General features: G+C 41.1%; 2 protein-coding genes across 17 annotated transcripts in view; one reads left to right on the forward strand and one right to left on the reverse strand.

The window, feature by feature from the left end:
* Positions 1-15,694, forward strand: part of AP4S1 (adaptor related protein complex 4 subunit sigma 1) — a 40,904-nt gene extending 25,210 nt beyond the window's left edge. For 3 of the 6 annotated variants that reach the window (XM_073895041.1, XM_073895040.1, XM_073895042.1), the window contains 4 exons: positions 1,123-1,209; positions 2,264-2,332; positions 5,410-5,492; positions 8,038-8,264. In XM_073895041.1, coding sequence (XP_073751142.1) covers positions 1,123-1,209; positions 2,264-2,332; positions 5,410-5,492; positions 8,038-8,236 — 438 coding nt within the window. In that variant the 3' untranslated portion in view covers positions 8,237-8,264. Of the gene's footprint in view, positions 1-1,122; positions 1,210-2,263; positions 2,333-5,409; positions 5,493-6,970; positions 6,999-8,037; positions 8,265-15,075 lie in introns of those variants that run through there. The other 3 variants (XM_073895043.1, XM_073895044.1, XM_025870215.2) reach the window with 3 other exon arrangements.
* Positions 15,695-18,310: 2,616 nt separating this feature from the next.
* HECTD1 (HECT domain E3 ubiquitin protein ligase 1) overlaps positions 18,311-19,275 on the reverse strand; it is an 86,727-nt gene continuing 85,762 nt past the window's right edge. For all 11 annotated transcript variants that reach the window (XM_025870206.2, XM_073895028.1, XM_073895027.1 and 8 more), the window contains one exon: positions 18,311-19,269. In XM_025870206.2, the coding sequence (XP_025725991.1) occupies positions 19,132-19,269 (138 nt within the window). In that variant the 3' untranslated portion in view covers positions 18,311-19,131. The remainder of the gene's footprint in view (positions 19,270-19,275) is intronic.

A 19,275-nucleotide genomic window follows, 5' to 3' on the forward strand; every position in this document is an offset into this window, starting at 1 on the left:
GAGACAGAGAAAGAGAGAGAGCGAGCACAAGCAGGGGGAGCAGCAGAGGGAGAGGGAGAAGCAAGCTCCTCACTGAGCAAGGAGCCCGATGCGGGACTCCATCCCAGGACCCTGAGGTCATGACCTGAGCCGAAGGCAGACTCTTAACGACTGAGGCACACAGGCGTCCCTGAGCAGGGAGCCTTAACAAGGGGCTCTATCCCAGGACCCTGGGATCATGACCTGAGCTAAAGGCAGACGCTTAACTGACTGAGCCACCCAGGTGCCCCCTTAATTATTTTAGATTTTAAAAGGAATCCACTGGGCTTTTGGATAATTAGGCGCTGAAGTAACACAATCTCAGCTTAGTTTTTATTTTATCCACAAAAGTGCTTGCTACTTTTTTTTTTTTTTTTTTTGGTCCTGAGAGGCTTTGAAAAAATGTTCTTTAGTTCTTTCAGATAGGTTGTGTTTCCTTGAAAGATCCAGCTGAGCAGAAATCACACTGGCTCTACAGTGAGCCAAAAATGCAGAGTGGTACTGCACTTCTTACCTTTATCCTCATTTTATTTTATTTTAAAGATTTTATTTATTTGACAGAGAGAGACACAGCGAGAGAGGGAACACAAGCAGGGGGAGTGGGAGAGGGAGAAGCAGGCTTCCCGCGGCGCAGGGAGCCTGATGCGGGGCTCGATCCCAGGACCCTGGGACCATGACCTGAACCGAAGGCAGAAGCTTAATGACAGCCACCCAGATGCCCAGAGAAGAAAATCTTCTTTGTCACGTTGGCTTATTTTCATGTTGGAGGCAGTTTAAAATTATTCAGTACCTTTGCCTGCTGATTTTCACACAGAGCAAAGCAAAGGAATGAGAAGGAGTACAGGTGGGAACCCACGTGGATGCTCCAAGCCTTTTTTCCTAGACCCCTTCTCTGCCTCCCACTAGAGATGCTTCCATGTAGTCCCCGAATACTGTGAGGCGGCAACCAACAGGCAACCAACCAAGATTGTGTAACATTTTAATATTGCATATTTCTGGGAATGTGTTGACCGATACAGAAATCAGAACTTAGAAATTATGCAGGCCCTTTTGAAGAAATCCATGGCAACCATAGGAATTAATATCTAATTGTGTTTTTTCTAGTGTTCTTTCATTGAATTTAAGGATTTTAAGCTGATATGTCGGCGGTATGCAGCTCTCCTCATTGTGGTTGGAGTTAATGACACTGAGGTACGGTAACAGAGGAGCCTATGGAAAATGCAAGAAAATTAGGAATAACAGCCTGATTTTTTTTTTAATTTTTAAAGATTTTATTTATCTGACAGAGAGAGAGAGAGTGGAAGAGAGCACAAGCAGGGGGAGCGGCAGGCAGAGGGAGAAGCAGGCTTCCCGCTGAGCAGGGAGCCCAATGCAGGGCTCAATCCCAGGACCCTGAAATCATGACCTGAGCCGAAGTCAGACGCTCAACCGACTGAGCCACCCAGGGGCCCCGACAGTCTGATTTTTATTCCTCCTTAAATTGACATTTTCTTCTCTACTTGCCTATCTAAGAATTATCTTGACTCCTAAAGGATCGTTTCTCTATCAAGGCTAGGGAAAGCTGTGTGGAAGAAAAATATCTAGGATTTCTCTTGGATTCAATGAGTGGCATATGGGGAAGCACCAAACCACAGACAGAATGCTTTCCTCGACCCTAGGCAATACCAGTGTCCTGCCCTTGTTCTGTGTGGCCCAGTGTGGCAGCTTAGACAGGTGTAGAGGCCATTCAGTTGTGGCATGAAATATAGGCTGACAGATCAGAAGCCATAGCAAACTATAAATATGATTGTGTTGTGACTGAATTTCCTCAGATTTAGTTCACCTTTCCAGAAACGTCAGTCCCAGGTCAACAGAACCTAAGGCTATTGAATCCATGAAAAGCATTTAAGATTTAAGATACTTCAGAATTTCAGTTGATTGTTTTTTATCTGTGAACCAAACCTAGAGGTAGTTTCCCATCTTCCCAAATGGAAAATTGGTGGCATGAGGAACCTGAAACACTGTTTCAGCCAGTGATGATAAATTCAGGGAGCAGAACTCAAAAACCCTAAACATGAGACTCGATCTGGTTTCCTTCCCCTAAGTTCATTAAGGACTTAGAGTCTTAGAGGTGAAGGTTTTCGATTTTCCCTCTATGGGTAAGCTTCTTTCAAACAAGTGAGTCGTAGAACTATTCTGAATATTTGTCAGTGTCTAATTTATACATGGGCCATACTAAAACTAATTGTACCCTTTTTTATTTCAGAATGAGATGGCCATTTATGAATTCATCCATAACTTTGTGGAAGTGTTAGATGAGTACTTCAGCCGAGTGGTAAGTCTAATGACTAAGAAATGGTTTATGTCCTTCTCCCAGTTTCCCAGAAATGGTCTATATCAAGAACCAGTGTTCATATAGAGCTTTACCATGTAAAAGTTAAAACTCAGATGATGCCACATTTTCTTTACCTTTCCTTCTGGTTCATCCAAAGTGTTACAAACCACTGTGTGCTTTAGATCTTTATAAAGAACCAGTTCTACAAGCCTAAGAACCTCTTACGCCTTTTCTTTTAATTAAGAGACTTGGCTATTTAACTTTCTCTCTCTCTCTCTCTCTCTCTCTCTCTCTCTCTCTCTCTCTCTCTTTTCTGTTTCCCTTCCTAAGGCACTAGGAACCTTTTTAGTTTAGGAATCATTTCCATCCACACTTTTGCTTTGATAGTCAAAACCAACTCCAAACCAAAGGAATACATGAGTTCCTTTCCAACAGCCCCCTTTTTAAAGATTTTATTTATCTCTCTGAGAGAGAGGGGGGTGTGCGTGCAAGAGTGGGGAGAGGGGCAGAGGGGGAGAGAGAGAATCCCAAGCAGACTCCCCCTGAGAGCAGAGCCTGACACGGGGCTCGATCTCATGACCCTGAGATCATGACCTGAACCTAGACCAAGAGTTGGACGCTTCACCGACTGAGCCACCCAGATGCCTCCCAACAGCCCCCTTTCTTAAAAAACAAAACAAAACAAAAAACCCCAGCTGTATTGAAATAGAATTTACATACCCCGAAACTCACCCATTTAACCCGTATAGGTTTTCGTATTTACACACAGTTGTGCAGCCATCAGCAAAGTCCATTTTAGACTATTTCATAGCCACCACGAAATCACTTATTGTCAGGGGACAATAAGGCTGGCCTCAAACTCCATCTTTGTATTGATTGCTTGGAGAGAGTGCCATAACTCAGCAGTGTCCAGTAGAACTTTCCACCACAACAGAAATGTTCTGTACCTGTGCCATCCAGTGCAGGAGGCACTAGCCACATGTGGCTTTTCAAAACTGGAAACGTGATTAGTATAAAGGAGGAAATGAGGAATTTAATCTTAATTCATTTGATTCGCCAAATGATGCTGGTGGTTACCGTATTAGCACAGCTCTGGTTCCTGCTTAATCGCAGTGACCACTCTCTTAAGACAGACTGGTTTGCAAGTCAGGGTCTGTGATTCAGAGCTGGCCATGATTAGCCATTTTAAGGGAACACCTATCAAGAAGAATAACATTTCCCAAAAAAGCAATATTTTAAACCTGGAACAATTATGAGTGAGTACAAGCACTATCATTGCTAAGGTTTTTTAAATTATTATTATGTTCGGTGACTGAGAATAAATAGCACGTTGCTGAATTCTTGCTGTAATTCTGGGGAGAGAGTCAGTGACCACATGAACCACAGAAGTAAAGATTAGAATTTAATTTAAACTGGACACAGGACTCCCAGCAGTACTGTGAGATGGCTCAGTTCAGGATGACAGTAGCAAAAAGAAGAGACAAAGGAGGGAAGAGAGTACTATGGTAAAGAAAATAGAATCTGCCCCACTCGGAGAATGCCTTGTCATCTAACATTTATTTTGGGGTTTGTGAGTTTTAAACATTCTTGCTGAGACTATTTTAATCTTGGTTTCCAAATCTTAAATTTGGAGATCAGTCTCATGCTGTCTGGGCTGAAAGAAGCATCTCAGCCTCACATTTCAAAACAAAAAAAACAACCCGGTTAGCTCCCCTGGGGCAAGAGAGGATGGTTGCTGTTGAGGATCGGGTGGTCATTGGGGATCAGGGTCGTCATTGCTGCACTTGACAAACCTTAAGTCCTTTCAGATGTGAATTTAACTCTGTTTACTATTTCTCCCTCTGTGATTTTTTTTATGATCTAAACATCTCTGATCACTGAAAAAAATTGAAAACACATATAAGCAAAAAGAAAGGGGAGAAGATCTTGAGTAAACCCATGACTTACTGATACATACTATTAGGTACATTTCCTTTTAGACTTTATGTATCTGTCTGTATCTAACTATATAACTGTATCTAACTGTGTATCTGTCTCTACATATACATGTATCCATGGGATAGTACTGTATATACAGTGTTACAACTTGCTTTTTTACTTAACAATGTCGGTACTTATATATCTATAGCCTCATTTGTGGATCTGCAATAATATATTTAACTAGTCCCCCCTTGATAGATACTTAGCTTGTTTTCAGTAATTTGCTACTATAAACATTACCCTAAACATCCTATCACACATTGTTGTCCTGTTATCTAATTATTTCCTCAGGATAAACTTCTAGAAGTAAAAATGATGGATTCAAAGGGCATGCATATTATTAAGGTTTTTGATACACATATCAAACTAGCTATCATCTATAAAGGTCGAGGTTGTCTATTCCCTCTATGTTCTCTCTCTCTTTTTTAAAGATTGTATTTATTTATTTGACAGAGAGAGGGAACACAAGCAGGGGGAGTGGGAGAGGGAGAAGCAGGCTTCCCGCAGAGCAGGGAGCCCGATGTGGGGCTCGATCCCAGGACCCTGTGATCATGACCTGAGCCAAAGGCAGACACTTAACAACTGAGCCACCCAGGCGCCCCGACTCCGTCCATGTTCTAAGGATGAATTGTTCTGGTTGGCAAAATTCCTCCAAACTGCAGCCTATTTTTTTTAAGAAGCACAGTCCAGGGGGCGCCTGGGTGGCACAGTGGGTTCAGTGTCCAACCCTTGGTTTCAGCTCAGATCGTGATCTCAGGGTCGTGAGATCAAGCTCGCATCAGGCTCCATGCTCAGTGCAGAGTCTGCTTGAAATTCTGTCCCTCTACTCCTCCCCCCTACTCGTGTGTGTGCATGCATGCTCTCTCTCTCTCATAAATAAATCTCTGATAAATAAATAAATAGATAGATAGATAGATAGATAGATAGATAGATAGATAGCACAGTCCCAGGCTCAGGGCCTTCCTGCTTGGACTTGTATGTACAGAGCTGCCTCCCCGACCTGCTCCCAAGCCTGTGGCCAGAGCAGCTGCTAACTCTGGTAAGCACATGTGCCCCAGTGTCCCATTCTCATCCTTGTACTTTTTTCTCTTTTCCAGAGTGAATTAGATGTATCCTTTTTCAAAGCTGTGAGCCAGGTTTTCCTCAGTACTTGGCAAAGCACAGGGGTAGTCCTGATCAGGTAAGTGCCACGGGGCAGGAAAACGGTGCAGCAGAATCCAGAATCCAGAATGCTAATTATCCATTAACAACTGACAAGATGGTCCAAGGTGCAGGAGCTTTGCAGAAAAACCCCTGTCCTTTTTCACAAAGATGATTCTTATTAAGATTCTTATATTTTTCAGACAGGCCAATGCTATGGTCGTAGTTGATAATAACTGTTAGAATAATGTAACTTCTTTTAAGTATATAGATTAGACCTTTACAGAATTTGAATAATACAGCCAGAAAGTGCTTGGTCCTCCTAGAGAGAGTGGATTTTCATGGCTCCAGGTCTAAATCTCCAGAAATCCCTCACATGATCAGAATAAGGCCTTCAAGGATGATAAACTGGAGGGTTAAAGAGTTGCCTGGCTTGTGTTCATTTACTTTTATAACAGAGAAAGCTCTCTTCTTCTCTTTCTTCTCCCTTTTAAATCAAAGTATGCAAGCACCACTCTCCCCCCCAACAAACATTATTTGCTTCAAATACTGTAGGCCTGTGGATTTTGGCAGGGGCCCACTGGGCTTTGCGTGAGTGCTCTGGAGGCAAGGTGACTTTTAAGTTAATTTTTACTTCAAAAATCTGCTTGAAAGCAATAAATGAGAGGCCTTTGGGAAAACATCAGGCTTAAATCTAAAATAGTAACAAATATAACAAATATATATTAATTATAACGTGTTTCTACATACATATACATATATATATATATATATATATATTAGACATCAGCCTATCTGGGGAAATGGCCATTTAGCTTTTACTATTGATAGAAAACGTCATCATGTTGATAAACTCCATTTACAGGCTGTATCTGGAAGCCTCTGTAACTGGGAAAATCTGAGTGCCCTCTAGTGGTGAGTGACCTAAATCTATGATCCCTTTGACCTAGGACACCCAAGACCAGACTGTATATTAAGGTGTATTTTTATTCAGCATGTTACATTCCATTTTAACTAGGCCCTTTAAAGCAGTTCAAAATAAATCTCCTCCTCTTGTACAGGGAAATAAGAGAAATGCCTTTTGATTTAAAAAGTCATCAGGAAGATAGGAAAAGCTTTTAGACACCTCACCAGGAGTACAGAAACCCAAGTTCTGCTTTTGAACCTGCAACAAACTGTAGATGTTGGACAAGACAGATAACCCCTTCATCTCAAAATAATAGAATTAAGCTAGAAGAGCTTTAACACCCTCTCAGCCTTAATATTTGATGTTGCGTTGACACTAGGTAACTGAGCTGAGTTACCTTATACCTAGAACAGGAAAAGAGACTCTAACTAGTCTAGAAGTTCAGAGAATTACAGTGAATCGGATATAATAGGGTATATTTTATAGCTGAACTAGCATCTTATATATTGACTAGATGTTTATTAGAAGTAGAGACAGATTTGTCTTATAGCCCTCTGGTGTATAGCATAGGTCCAAGTAATGATCTCCAGCATTCTTTTCCTTTTTTTAAGATTTTACTTTTAAGTAATCTCCACACCCAACATGGGGCTCAGACTCACGACCCCGAGATCAAGAGTCCCACGCTCCTCCGACTGAGCCAGCCAGGCACCCTGAGCTCCAGCATTCTTGTTCAAATTTAATTTCCACACCAAGGCACAGAATTTGTATCTTTTCCCTTCATTTTACTTGGTTTCATTTTTGCCTTCCCTTCCTCTCTTATTTTTTTTTTAAAGATTTTATTTATTTATTTATTTATTTGACAGACAGAGACACAGCGAGAGAGGGAACACAAGCAGGGGGAGTGGGAGAGGGAGAAGCAGGCTTCCTGCTCAGCAGGGAGCCCGATGCGGGGCTCGATCCCAGGACCCTGGGATCATGACCTGAGCCGAAGGCAGACGCTTAACAACTGAGCCACCCAGGTGCTCCTAACTTATTTTTTTAATTGAAATACAATGAATGTCCTATGTTAGTTTCAGGTGTACCTCTGAGTAATTTATGTACTTATCGTCCTTCGGAATTACTTAGGTGTATCCACCTGACAGATTAAGAATTTTGCTTCATTTAGAGAGGGGAACTGATTCTGCCCAGACCTGGAAGTGTAAGCCTTTGCTCTAGGCAAAATTTCACTTGGACCTCCAGTGGCCTAAAAGTGGAGCAGGTGGGGCAGGTAGGCTGCGGGGTACCCTCGCTTCCATTAACATTCTTAAAATGTTTCCACGCTTAGCCATCTGAAAACGATCCAATTAAAACCCATGCCTTTACTCTGCCTCATGCATAATTCTAACTATCACATGTCTGGGAAGGACCTCTCTATACCAATTTCGTAACAGTAAGGCAAGGGAGCCTTTTAGAGGTGCAGCCTCAGTTTCCCGCCCCCTCTGTGTAGGGCCAGAGATGCTCCATATCACCGCCCTGGGAGCACGTGCCCAGCGCTGCTGAAGCAGCTAACATTGGTCAGGGCTGCGAGGCCAGGGAAGCTTCCTCCGGCCTTGAAAGGCTGAAAACAAGCAGCTGATAGAGTTGCAACCTGGAGCTGGTTCTCCCAACACTCACTACACCTATCCTTGTGTTTGCTCAGGCTTAAGAAAGCCTTCCTTGTCCGCCCACATGGAATAGACACGCTCAAAGGCTTGGCTTTGGTGCAGCACCAGGAGAATGGAAGTCAAAACCTCATGGAATTCCCAAGAAGCCCTTTACTTGCCATCTATTTCTCCAGAAGCTTCACTCCCCTGAAGCGTTCTGAGAATGGGGCAGCTTTGCAGAGTCCACATGGCTAGACTTTGAGAAATAAAATGCACCATTTATCTACAGGTGCTTAGAATGGGCTTGTTCTACTGCTAGTAAGACTGACATCACAGAGCAAGACAGATGGGATTTTAAAAGGGAGTGACCTGGGGTGCCTGGGTGGCCCAGCTGGTTAAGTAGTGTCCAACGCTTGGTTTCAGCTCCGGTCATGATGTCCGAAACCCACATTGCATCGGGCTCCGCGCTCAGCGGGGAGTCCGCTTCCCATCTCTCTCCCGTTCTGCCCCTCCTCCCACGCTCATTCTCTTTCTCTCTAGAATAAATAAGTAAATCTTAAAAAAAAAAAGAAAGAAAGAAAAGAAATGACCCAAGCACAAGAAATTAGGACAGAAATTCTGGCTTCTTGAAAGCACTTCTACTAAGTGGCAACTCTGTGTTGCTGTTAGTGTCAGGTTGGGGCAGACCCTTGGGACCAAGCATGTCAGTGACCTAAATCCTTCACGTGCCCTGCATAAGTACACTATTCACATTCTGCTCTACTCACTGGGCTGAAATGTTGCCTGAGGACCCCTGAGGCCCTGCTTCTATCGGGAAAGTTTGCCCTATCACATACTTTAGTAGACATATTTAAGATTTCAAGTTCTGGGGGTGCCTGGCTGGCTCAGTCTTTAGAGCATGTAACTCTTGATCTTGAGATCGTGAGTTTGAGCCCCATGTTGGGGGGTAGACTGTACTTTAATAATTTTTTAAAAATCTAAAAAAAAAAACCTTCAAATTCTATGAATTAAGATGGTTTTTAGGAATCAACTAATGAGCTTCCCAAAATGTGTTCAGCTCTGTAACCCCAAATGTGCTGTATTCTCCAGACAATTCATAATTCAAAGGAGCTGTCTCTACCCCCTCTGCTAAATATTCAGGGGACTGGCGCCAGTGAACAGCGCTGTGGGGGAGATGTCCGCCTCGTCCTCCGTTCAGGGCACAACTACTAATGTGTGAATGTACAGAAAACCTTAACTGCCTTTTTGGTGTTTGGTGCTTTTAAAGTGGCTTAAAGACTTGGTTTATTGGGGTTAGAGTGGAATGTAGCAGTACTACCTTTAGATTTGGACAACCAGGATCCCTTTCCTGGGCCCTGGGCCAGAGGGGGCCTCATCTGGCTCTCTTTCAGCAGTATCCCTCTCCATGGGATGAGGATGCTTATTCAGAGCCTGTAGGGACCCAATCCACTTCTTTTTTTTTTTAAGATTTTATTTATTTATTTGACAGAGAGAGACAAAACGAGAGGGGGAACACAAGCAGGGGCAGTGGGAGAGGGAAAAGCAGGCTTCCCGCTGAGCAGGGAGCCCGATGAGGGGCTCGATCCCAGGACCCCGGGATCATGACCTGAGCCGAAGGCAGATGCTCAACAACTGAGTCACCCAGGCGCCCGGACCCAATCCACTTCTTGACCATCCTCCAGCTACCTGAGTCCCCAGAACTCACTGGGTGCCCATATACCAGGGGGTATTGCTAGGTAGGGCTTGTACAGACCTCTCCCCATGACTGGGGGCAGGAATGACAGAGAGCCTGGGATGGTAGCCCACATACACACACGAGGGAAAAAGTGGGGAACAGGCTAGAATCCCTCTTTATATTCCAGGGCCACTGACCCCACAAATATAGGGTAGGCCTAGAATCCAGAATGTTTTCTTGATTCCAGAATCTTTTAAATAAATCTTTAGAACATTCATGTTTTTATTATCTAAGTCCTTAAAACCCAAAAGCCTGAGCAATTAGTTCTAGAACGTTAAAGCTCATGTGGGTGATGAGAAAGTACCTCTTTACTGTAGTTGAAGGTAGGGGAGAAGGAAGGGCCTCCGCTGCTGCTTGCACGCCGTGACTCAGCTAGTTGTCTTCCATGGTGCCCTCTGGAGGGATGAAGGCACCCAGGCAACAGTATTCAGCACCACCGAGATTTGCAGTCAGGCCCTTCTCAGGACCCAGAGCCCACCGTGGGGCATCAGCCTCTCCTTCCATCATTACTTTCCTAAAATCCCAAACACCTTAAAGGTCCAGAAACCAGACTAGGTCTTCTCTGAATAGGAGCTAACTTCACACTGACTTCATGAGAAATCACAAAAGTACTTGTTCAACTAGGGGCTATGGAAATACTGGCAAGAAGAACAAAGAAGTTCTCCAGGGAAGCCATCTAACACCAAAGTGGTAGCTTCTAAATAAACTGGAATTGTCTCCATGTTCTCTCAGAAAGTTTACAATAATTAAGTCATTACCAAAGGATTTCTTATGAGGTATGATAGAGTATGTGATTACCTCAGGAATGACTTGATAATGTCAGAGGAGTAAACTAGCTCCCGTCTCCCTGAAAGTTACTTTTAGAGTCCTAGGATTTGAGTACTTTGGAGCTAGAAGAAAACTACACCATCATCAGGTTAAAACCTCATGTTTTAGATGAAAAGGCTGAAGCCCAGAGAGGTTTTGTGACGTGTCCCAAGCTATAGAGCTACATTGGGGCAGAGCTGGTACCAGTCTCTAGGTTTCCAGGGCTATAAGATTAGATATAGTAGGGGTCCTGGGTGGTTCAGTGGGGAGCCTGCCTCTCCCTCTGCCTGCCACTGCCTCTGCTTGTGCTCTCTCTCTCTGTGTCAAATAAAATCCTTAAAAAAAATAAAGTTAGATAAGATTAAATCTGACACGTTTTTAAAAAATGTGTTATTATCTGGAATAGATTGTGGCAGTTTAGTTTCTAACAAAACATTTGTAAAGTGCCTGTCACTGTGCTATCTTGGTGTTGTCAAAGTTTTTCCTGAAGTAGGAAAGAAGTTTTGAAGAAACACTAGACTTTGGTTGGAGGAGTCAGATATGATGAAAGAGAGTATCTGAATGTCTTGATAAGAGCACACTATCCAGGGGCGCCTGGGTGGCTCAGTCGTTAAGTGTCTGCCTTAGGCTTAGGTCATGATCCCAGGGTCCTGGGATCGAGCCCGGAGTCGTGCTCCCTGCTCCCGTGGGAAGCCTGCTTCTCCCTCTCCCACTCCCCCTGCTTGTGTTCCTGCTCTCACTGTCTCTGTCAAATAAATAAATAAAATCTTAAAAAAAAAAAAAAAAAGAGCATGCTCTCCAAAATGGGAGTTCACATTTCGTGATTTTTTTTTTCAAGTAGGCTCCATGCTCAATGCTGGGCTTGAACTCATGACCCTGAGATCAAGACCTGAGCTGAGATCAAGAGTCGGACACCCAACTGACTAAGCCACCCAGGCACCCCCACATTTAGTAATTTCTAAACATCTTTTTTTTTCTTTCTTTTTAAAATATGTAAATTGAAAGCAGGGCTACAGAGCGTGAGGGCTGGCCCATGCAGCTTGGCCAGTCTTTGGGAAGGGCAGGCACTGAGAAGCAAGGAGGCTAAAACCATCTCAGCATGAGAACTGCAGTCAGTGCTGTCATGAGTGAAGAGTCAGAATTATGAACAGTCCCCAAGGGAGTCAGCCATTTACCTGGGAATGGGGTGTGAAGGTTCCAGATTGAACAGTTCTGCTTTCCGGGCTTCTCTGGTTCTCACTGGCCTTTGCTGTCTCCGTATTTCCTTGAACTGCGTCCTGTAGGTGCCATTTGCTTCCGCTACTACCCCTCCCCCCGCCAGGTCCGTCTGCCTTACCCCCACTCCTTTCGCTTCATGCTTCCAGGTTCTGTTTGTTTTACTCAGGAATAATGACAGCAAGTTAGGAGAAGCAACAGAGTTAGGAGAAAAACCAAAGAAACTGACAGGCTCATTTGACCCAATGCTTTCATATTTGTGTAATTTTACATAAATCTATACAAACTTAAAATAATTACACCTGGCTTTCTTGTTGATCTCAGAATATGAATGGGCCTTTAAGGAAAAACCCATTAAAAAAAAAAAAAGATAAACTCCTTTTCAGTGGCCTAATTAACAAGGAACAATACCAAGCCTAAAAGTGGACAGCAGACTGTATTGTAAGGAGTATACCCAGTCCTGTGCATGATCTTCATGAAGATAGTCTTCTATACAGTAGTCCCTTTTCTGTGGGAAATGTGAACACAAAGGCCCTTCACAGTTTATCTAATTTCATAGCAAATTGAATTAAAGTATAAATATGAGAGCAAGTTTTTCCCCACCCCAATTAGTTTATCAAGAACTTTGCTTAGGTAGGATCTTAAAAAAGAAAAATAAATAAAAAAAGAAGACAAGGGATCTGAGACCAAAATCTCGAATTAGAAATTTTAGTTTCTAGGCTGGGCTCTGCCTGGGAATTGCTTTTCAGGTCCCATTCGAATATATGCTGCTCAATTTTCTCTTTTGAAAGGATAACTAGACCACCACAGTGATACTAAAATACCATATTGAAAAAGTGATTTATGATCCAGAGACCAAAATTCCAATGTAGGAACCAGAAACATTTCAAGCGCTTTATTAAAAAACTGGTTTCAAGTGGCACTATGTTCAACTTCAACCCACATTACATAGTAATTCAGAAAGGCTCTTGGGTTTCAGGATTGGGAGAAAATGGGGCTTTCTGAATCTGCTCTTTGGGAGGCTGTCTGTAGTTCCTATCAGTTCCAACCTTAGGGTGCTCAAGTTGCCCTAGGGATCTTTAAGTCAGTCAAGTTAAGTACAACCCAAAGGTAGGACCCTCTTGAAATAGTCATTCTCAGCTTACTACAGTAATAGACAAATAGCCTGGACCTTTCTTGCTTCATCCTATTCCAGATGTCAGGGCTGAAGCATGTTTGCCTGTTTATTGCCATGGGGCTTTGCATATAAGGCATTTTTTTGGTCCCTGACATGTATCCCAAATGCCATTACTCTTGGCTTCACTAGTGTGTACAAGTTGCTTATAAACCAAATCAAGATGTAAACAACAGCTGGATTCTTATTTTAAAGGAGTCACATGATTCCAGGGGGAAATCATCTTTCAGGCCTTTGCCTCACATTGGATTTGGTCTGTGGTTTCCCCATATAGTGCCAGAAAGCCACGTGGTTATTAAGGGCTTGAATCAGCTACTCAGATAAGACAGGCAGTCACATGCCCACAGTACAGAATGACCTCACTGAGCAACTCATGTTTCTAGGATGTTGGGAAATTCAGACTTGCTGAAAGACCTTGTCCTTAACGATGCAAGGATGTCAGTGGTTGATATGATTCAGCAGCAAATTCTCATATGAAGGCCATTTTTCACACAGCCACCTATGCTCCCCAACTCCGCTTCTTTGTACCCAGCTGACATTTCCACTTTGTCTGGCTTCTGAGTTCTGGCTTCTGGGTCTGATTGAGTCAAGGGCCTAATATTCCAGTCCCAGTTTGGTCATGGACAAAGCAATCATCTATATAATTGGAAGACATTATTAATAGGTTTATCAGAGTAAAGCTTTTTTTTTTCTTTTCTGGGTCATTTAAGGATAGTTCCCATGGGCTCCTGAAAAACAGTTTATTCTGCTAGAGGACTCTTTGCACAGAGCTTAATGAGATATTAATGCAGAGCCTAAGAGAAACCTAAAAGTCGTTCACAGGGTTGTCTCATTTTCTACAGAGGTATTTCACTAAAATACAATACAGACTTGAACATCTGGAATTATTGAAAAAAATCAGGTGGTAACGATTCACTTTACAAAGATTCACTAATTATGAACTCCCCTAGTGCATTTAAGTCACTCATTTGTTGAAGTTTGTCTATTTGAAACCATCTGCTTCAATCAGCTGTTTTGTTTTTTTTTAAACAGACCAGGATCATGTTCTTTAAATAGAGATGAAAATAAGCTATTAAAGTGTAGAATTCAGAACCATTCAATATTGTCATCATCTCATTCTAGTTCCCCTTCTCCTTTCACAAAAGAAAAGTTTCCTGAAGGGGCTCCTGGGGGGAAAGAATTTGGCTTTTTCCAATTAGCAAGACCTCACAGGCTAACATTTTTGTCTCCCCCATATCCTATACTAACTTTCCACTAGGAACATCAGTACCCTCAAGTGGCTCCATAATTCTCAAAGGAGTATTTTTAGAACTGTTCATTCATGCGAGATATTCTCATGAATTTCAGAATTTTTATCTACTTGGGAATTAGCATTGTCTTGCCTTCTTCATTCATATCTACTCTTGGTGATTTTTTCTTCAGTCCTGAGAGAAAAGAGAGCTTAAGACGTGAGGTTTTGTGAAGGCATTTGGTTTGGGGTGAGGTTTGAGGGCTGAGGGAGGGTGTATACTCAGTAGCCACAGGCCCCTCCTGAGAAGTCTGGAAGTAGAACTATCAAACCAAAGCTGTGGGCTTAAATTCCATCTCTGGCAATTACCAGCCATGTGACCTTGGACAATGGCTTTGAGCCTATTTGCTCTCATGTAAAATTAGGATAATATGTAACATTTGTATCGTAGGGTTGTAGAGAAGACTGAAAAAATTATGTAAAACACTCAACACCATGCCTGGAACACCGTGTATATTAGTGTTGATGTTATTAGTGTCTGGGGAAAACAACACTGCTCTTGTCCAGTCATGCTCTTGCCAATGTCACTTGCTTTGTTCTCTAGTTCTTAGTAGAGTCACTTTCCCTCTGGCTAAAAGTTGTAGTAGCTATTCTGTTTCTATGAAGTTGTAGTAGCTATTCTGTTTCTATGCCTATTGGCCAGTGAGCTTAACCAAGGTGAAACTAGGTGTGAATGTGGATATGAAGGTAATAATTCCTAACATGGACACCAATTTTAAATCTAATTTCAGAAGTTCTGTAAAAAAAAAAAAACACACTTCATGCTTAGACTAATTTACATGGGAAAAATTATAGGCTAAGTTGTAAGTTATTACTTACTGTTACATGTTAACATTTTTGTAACTCTAAAACTAATTTCCTTAATATGAACTTAGATAATGTTTAATTTGGATAAAGTGCACATCATTTTGGATGAGATGGTGTTAAATGGCTGCATTGTGGAAACGAATCGGGCAAGAATTCTTGCCCCTCTACTCATTCTCGATAAAATGTCAGAAAGCTGAATGATGGAAGGCTCTGCCAGACAACATCAACCTGTAGAAGTGAGAATACCATGGAATACCTCTCAACATCTGTAGCCCAAAAAATGTGGAAGACTGCACATTGCAAAATGGGGTGTCCTTCCAAAGACATTTTAAATAGGTGTTTTCCACATTTCCTAAATGGAAAACAAAGCTTTATTTTTAAATATGGTATTCAAAGAAATATTTTCTCTGAACTGCGAGACAGTTTTGTTTTCTAACCATAAGCATTTTTTCCCCACTTGTTCAAATTTTGTTGAGTTCTGAAGGTAACTTTTGTTCTCTGCTTTCCTATGCACATTTAATTCAGGATTAGCAGCATGGGAAGACCTGTGACAATTATCAGCCAATAAAATTTTAAACACACATAGTACTTTGAATGTTTTCTGAATGCTCGTTTTCCTTAAAATGATTTAGAAAGTCAAAACTTTACAAAATTGTGTACCTAATAAAAATTGAGAATTAAATTTTATTTGGCAGTTTCTAAAAGCCTGATAACTGTTTTATTGGCACTTGGCAATTACAATGTCATCATGTAATTAATTCACTTATAATGTTACTACCAAAAATGAATGGTTACACATTAAAAGAGAGCTCTTACAACCATCCTTTAGGCCATATTGTAAATGGTTTGTCTTATTAGTAAACTTATTTGTAAATGAAAATTTAGTTCAAAGTCTAAAAATAGAATGCAAGAGAATATCTCTGTTGAGGTCAGCATGATATGAATCTGAGTTCTCCCCTGCTTCCCTAACTCATTCCTTTGACCCCTTCTCCTGGAATGTCTTGAAGCAAAGAAAACGAAGTCACTATAAAAAAGCAATGACCTGCCTGATCCTTCCAAACTTTTCTAGATGCTTTTGCTACTTATCAACAGGAGTATACAGAACTGTCTTAGGTATAAAAGCATGTTTATGTGCATATTGGGTAGGAAGGCAGATAAAATGGAAGAAATAGAAATACAGTCTTGGTACATTAAGATATTGTCCCATCCTATGGAATTCCAAGAGTTCTTTCATCTACAACACTCTGTCCTCCAAAAGAAAACATAAATGGACATTCCAGGTATTGATGATTCATTCAGTACTGTTTGCTTTTTTGTGGGGGTGGGGGAAGGATTTCTTTTAAATCTTTCTTTCTAAAAATCTACTTACACATTTAAAGTTTGCATCTATTAAGACCCAGGCAACTAGGCAATAATGGATTCGAAAAGCAAACCTGAGTTGGACTCATTCAGAAAGGCAGAAGAAAGGCTTCTGACCGCCAGAACAGCAAATGGTACATGTGTATAGATCCCCCTTTGCATTAGTAGCCAAGGTGTTTGGGGAAAGCCCAGTCTAGATCAAAGTGCTTTGGAGGTCTAAGACATATTAGTTGGGAAACACTGTCCTAGTTGGTAGGCACTTAATCAGTAGCACATTCAGGTAACTGCTGAAACTGGTACACCAGAAGTAACTAGGGAGTGAACAAAATTAATTTTTAGGTCACACCAAAATAGCACTTGGGTAACATCTTGGCACAGATTTTAGTACCTTTAGAGAAAAACAAAAAAAAAAAAAAAAAAAAATACTAGGTAGATACCACAGGAAAGAAAGCCGAATAACCTAATACATGTGGAGACCCTAGTAGAGGTCTCCTAACACTTGACTCATGCAAAGTGAACTGTAATAGGACAATCTGTTCTTCTAGGCTGTGTCATAATTTCCTTTCATGTTTACTGCTGAATTGCGGTGAACAGCGTTGTGATTTTCACACTCATGAAATTTATGCCTCAGACTGGTCAGCTTTATCTTGAAGACGCCTGACATTTCATTTACTGAATGTATAAGACTCATCAATTTTACCTGCTACAGCAACATGCTAGACCAGGATTCAGCAAACCTCTTCTGTAAAGGGCCAGATAGTAAATACTTTAGGCTCATGGGCCATATGGTCTCTGCTGTAAACACTCAGTTCTGCCACTGTAGTGTAAAAACACCCCAGATAGTACATAAAGGAATGAGCATGGCTGTGTTCTAATAAAACTTTATTTATGGACACTGAAATTTGAATTTCATAAAATTTCCACATCATAAAATATTATTCTTTTTGCTTTTTAACCACTTAAAAATTTCAAAACCATGCTTAGCACGTGGGCAATACAAAAGCAAGCAGCAGGCCATCGTTTGCTGAGCCCTGTGCTAGATTAGTCTTGATAAAAGCTGGGTATTGACAGACATTTTACAGACTTAGATAAATGGCAATACTAAGCACATAAATTGGATTTTAACTCTAACACTAGTATGAAGTTTTAGTCATGCATCCATGACTTTATTGAGACAATCACCACCACTATTTTTTTGGATTGAAGCATAGGTCATACATTTAAATATTGCTATTATGTTTTATTTTAACTTTTATTCTCACAGAGAACTGTGAAACTAACAACAAGATGAATTATTTAAATGCTGCCACTGATAACATGTCACAACATTCTCATGCAGAGAATAAAAACAGTACTCAAACGATTGACTATAGTGGGAGATCTCTCTTCTAATGTAGAAAGGGAATGTACCTTTTAAACAGGTAAATAATAGGCAATTCCAAAAAATGCTTTTCACTCCTAAAAAAGCCATTTGGCTAAATCAGGCCTAGTGACATTTCTTTCACCTAAGGGCACAGATGTGATACATCAAGGGAATCTGGAAAACTGAAACAGAAGAAGCCCTTTTCAAAACCAGGAAATGGCAGTATCCTGGTGGTTTCTTTTCACACTAACACAACATTGAGAAATCATTCTTGGATCTTAGACTTACACATCCCTGCAGATACAAAGGTAAGGAGCAGATCTGGTGTTGAAAAAGTTAACACAAATAACTTGGCCATTCTTAGCTAAAGAATACTTTAAGACAACACACAACAGTTGGATCACAAGCATGTGAACATATATTTCTTCTAGCTTTCCAGTTTCAGTAAGTGTATTTACTATAGAAAAATACATTTCTAAATGTAGTAATTTCAAAAAACTAAATCTCAGTGATTCAAAATAAAAAATATCTGGTTAAGCTCTTAGGTCTGCTCGTTGCAGTGAAATAGTCACGTGACACAGTTTTGTACGCTGCAAACATTTTAATGATTATTGTTGAGCATACATTTTGGAAATTTTTTACTTCAAACTGCAACAAGTTAAATAAATGTTTATAATATACAAAGAAAATACAACCAAAAGTAAAACTTGCTTTTAAGTGTGCCTTGCATCTAGACCAGTGTTTTTTCTTTTTTCCCCTTAATATATCTTTACTTCTTAGCTGCACAAACACACTTAAGAATTTGATCTTTATAGTACGGCATTTAGGAAATAAAAATATACTCCCACCTCAAAGAAATAAAAAGGTTGTGCATGATTATATGCCAAACAAAAGAGAGAACACTAGAATACTCTGATAGTGCAGGCATCATTAAAAAGGAAAAGAAAAGGCTTGAGATGCTCATTAACTCTCTATGTTTTAAGGAAGCAGGATTTTTGACCGAGTAGCTTAAAAGCCAGCAAAACAGGGATCAGTGACGGCAACTGTAGTGTATGAAGTATGAAACGACAAACTTTACACAAATACACTGTTAGAAATTTACCGGTGAACACTGAAGATCTGAGAAGCTGCTCTTTGGAACAGTCAAGTAGGGACCACCTTTTTCCAGTCACTAAGCCCTTGTAGCAACACACTGTTCTGTGCTATATACTTTCTGGCTGGGTAGTTAAAGGATTTGTTTTGTCATTAGCAGCTAACCAACTTATTCCACATGTTCTTAAAGCCTTAATGGTTGAAATAAAGGCAAGTGTCATTAGCGTAGAGGATCATATACTTCTCTGCACACAAACACAAGAGGCTTCACTAGTATTTTAAAAGTCTCCGATGTCTCCCACTTCGAAGCTCAGTTGAGATGAAAGCCTTTCTCCATGGTAGCAGCTAGTAGGCGCTCTCTCATGATCTCCTCCGAAGAATATTCAGGCAACTTTAGATAATGCACACATGTATTCACTGATGGATAGCTTGCATCAGTAGCATCAACCTAGAA

This window comes from Callorhinus ursinus, unplaced genomic scaffold, assembly GCF_003265705.2.
Source record: "Callorhinus ursinus isolate GAN/ISIS: 27379988/994484 unplaced genomic scaffold, GSC_fseal_2.0 scaffold8, whole genome shotgun sequence".
In the NCBI taxonomy this organism is placed as follows: domain Eukaryota; kingdom Metazoa; phylum Chordata; class Mammalia; order Carnivora; family Otariidae; genus Callorhinus; species Callorhinus ursinus.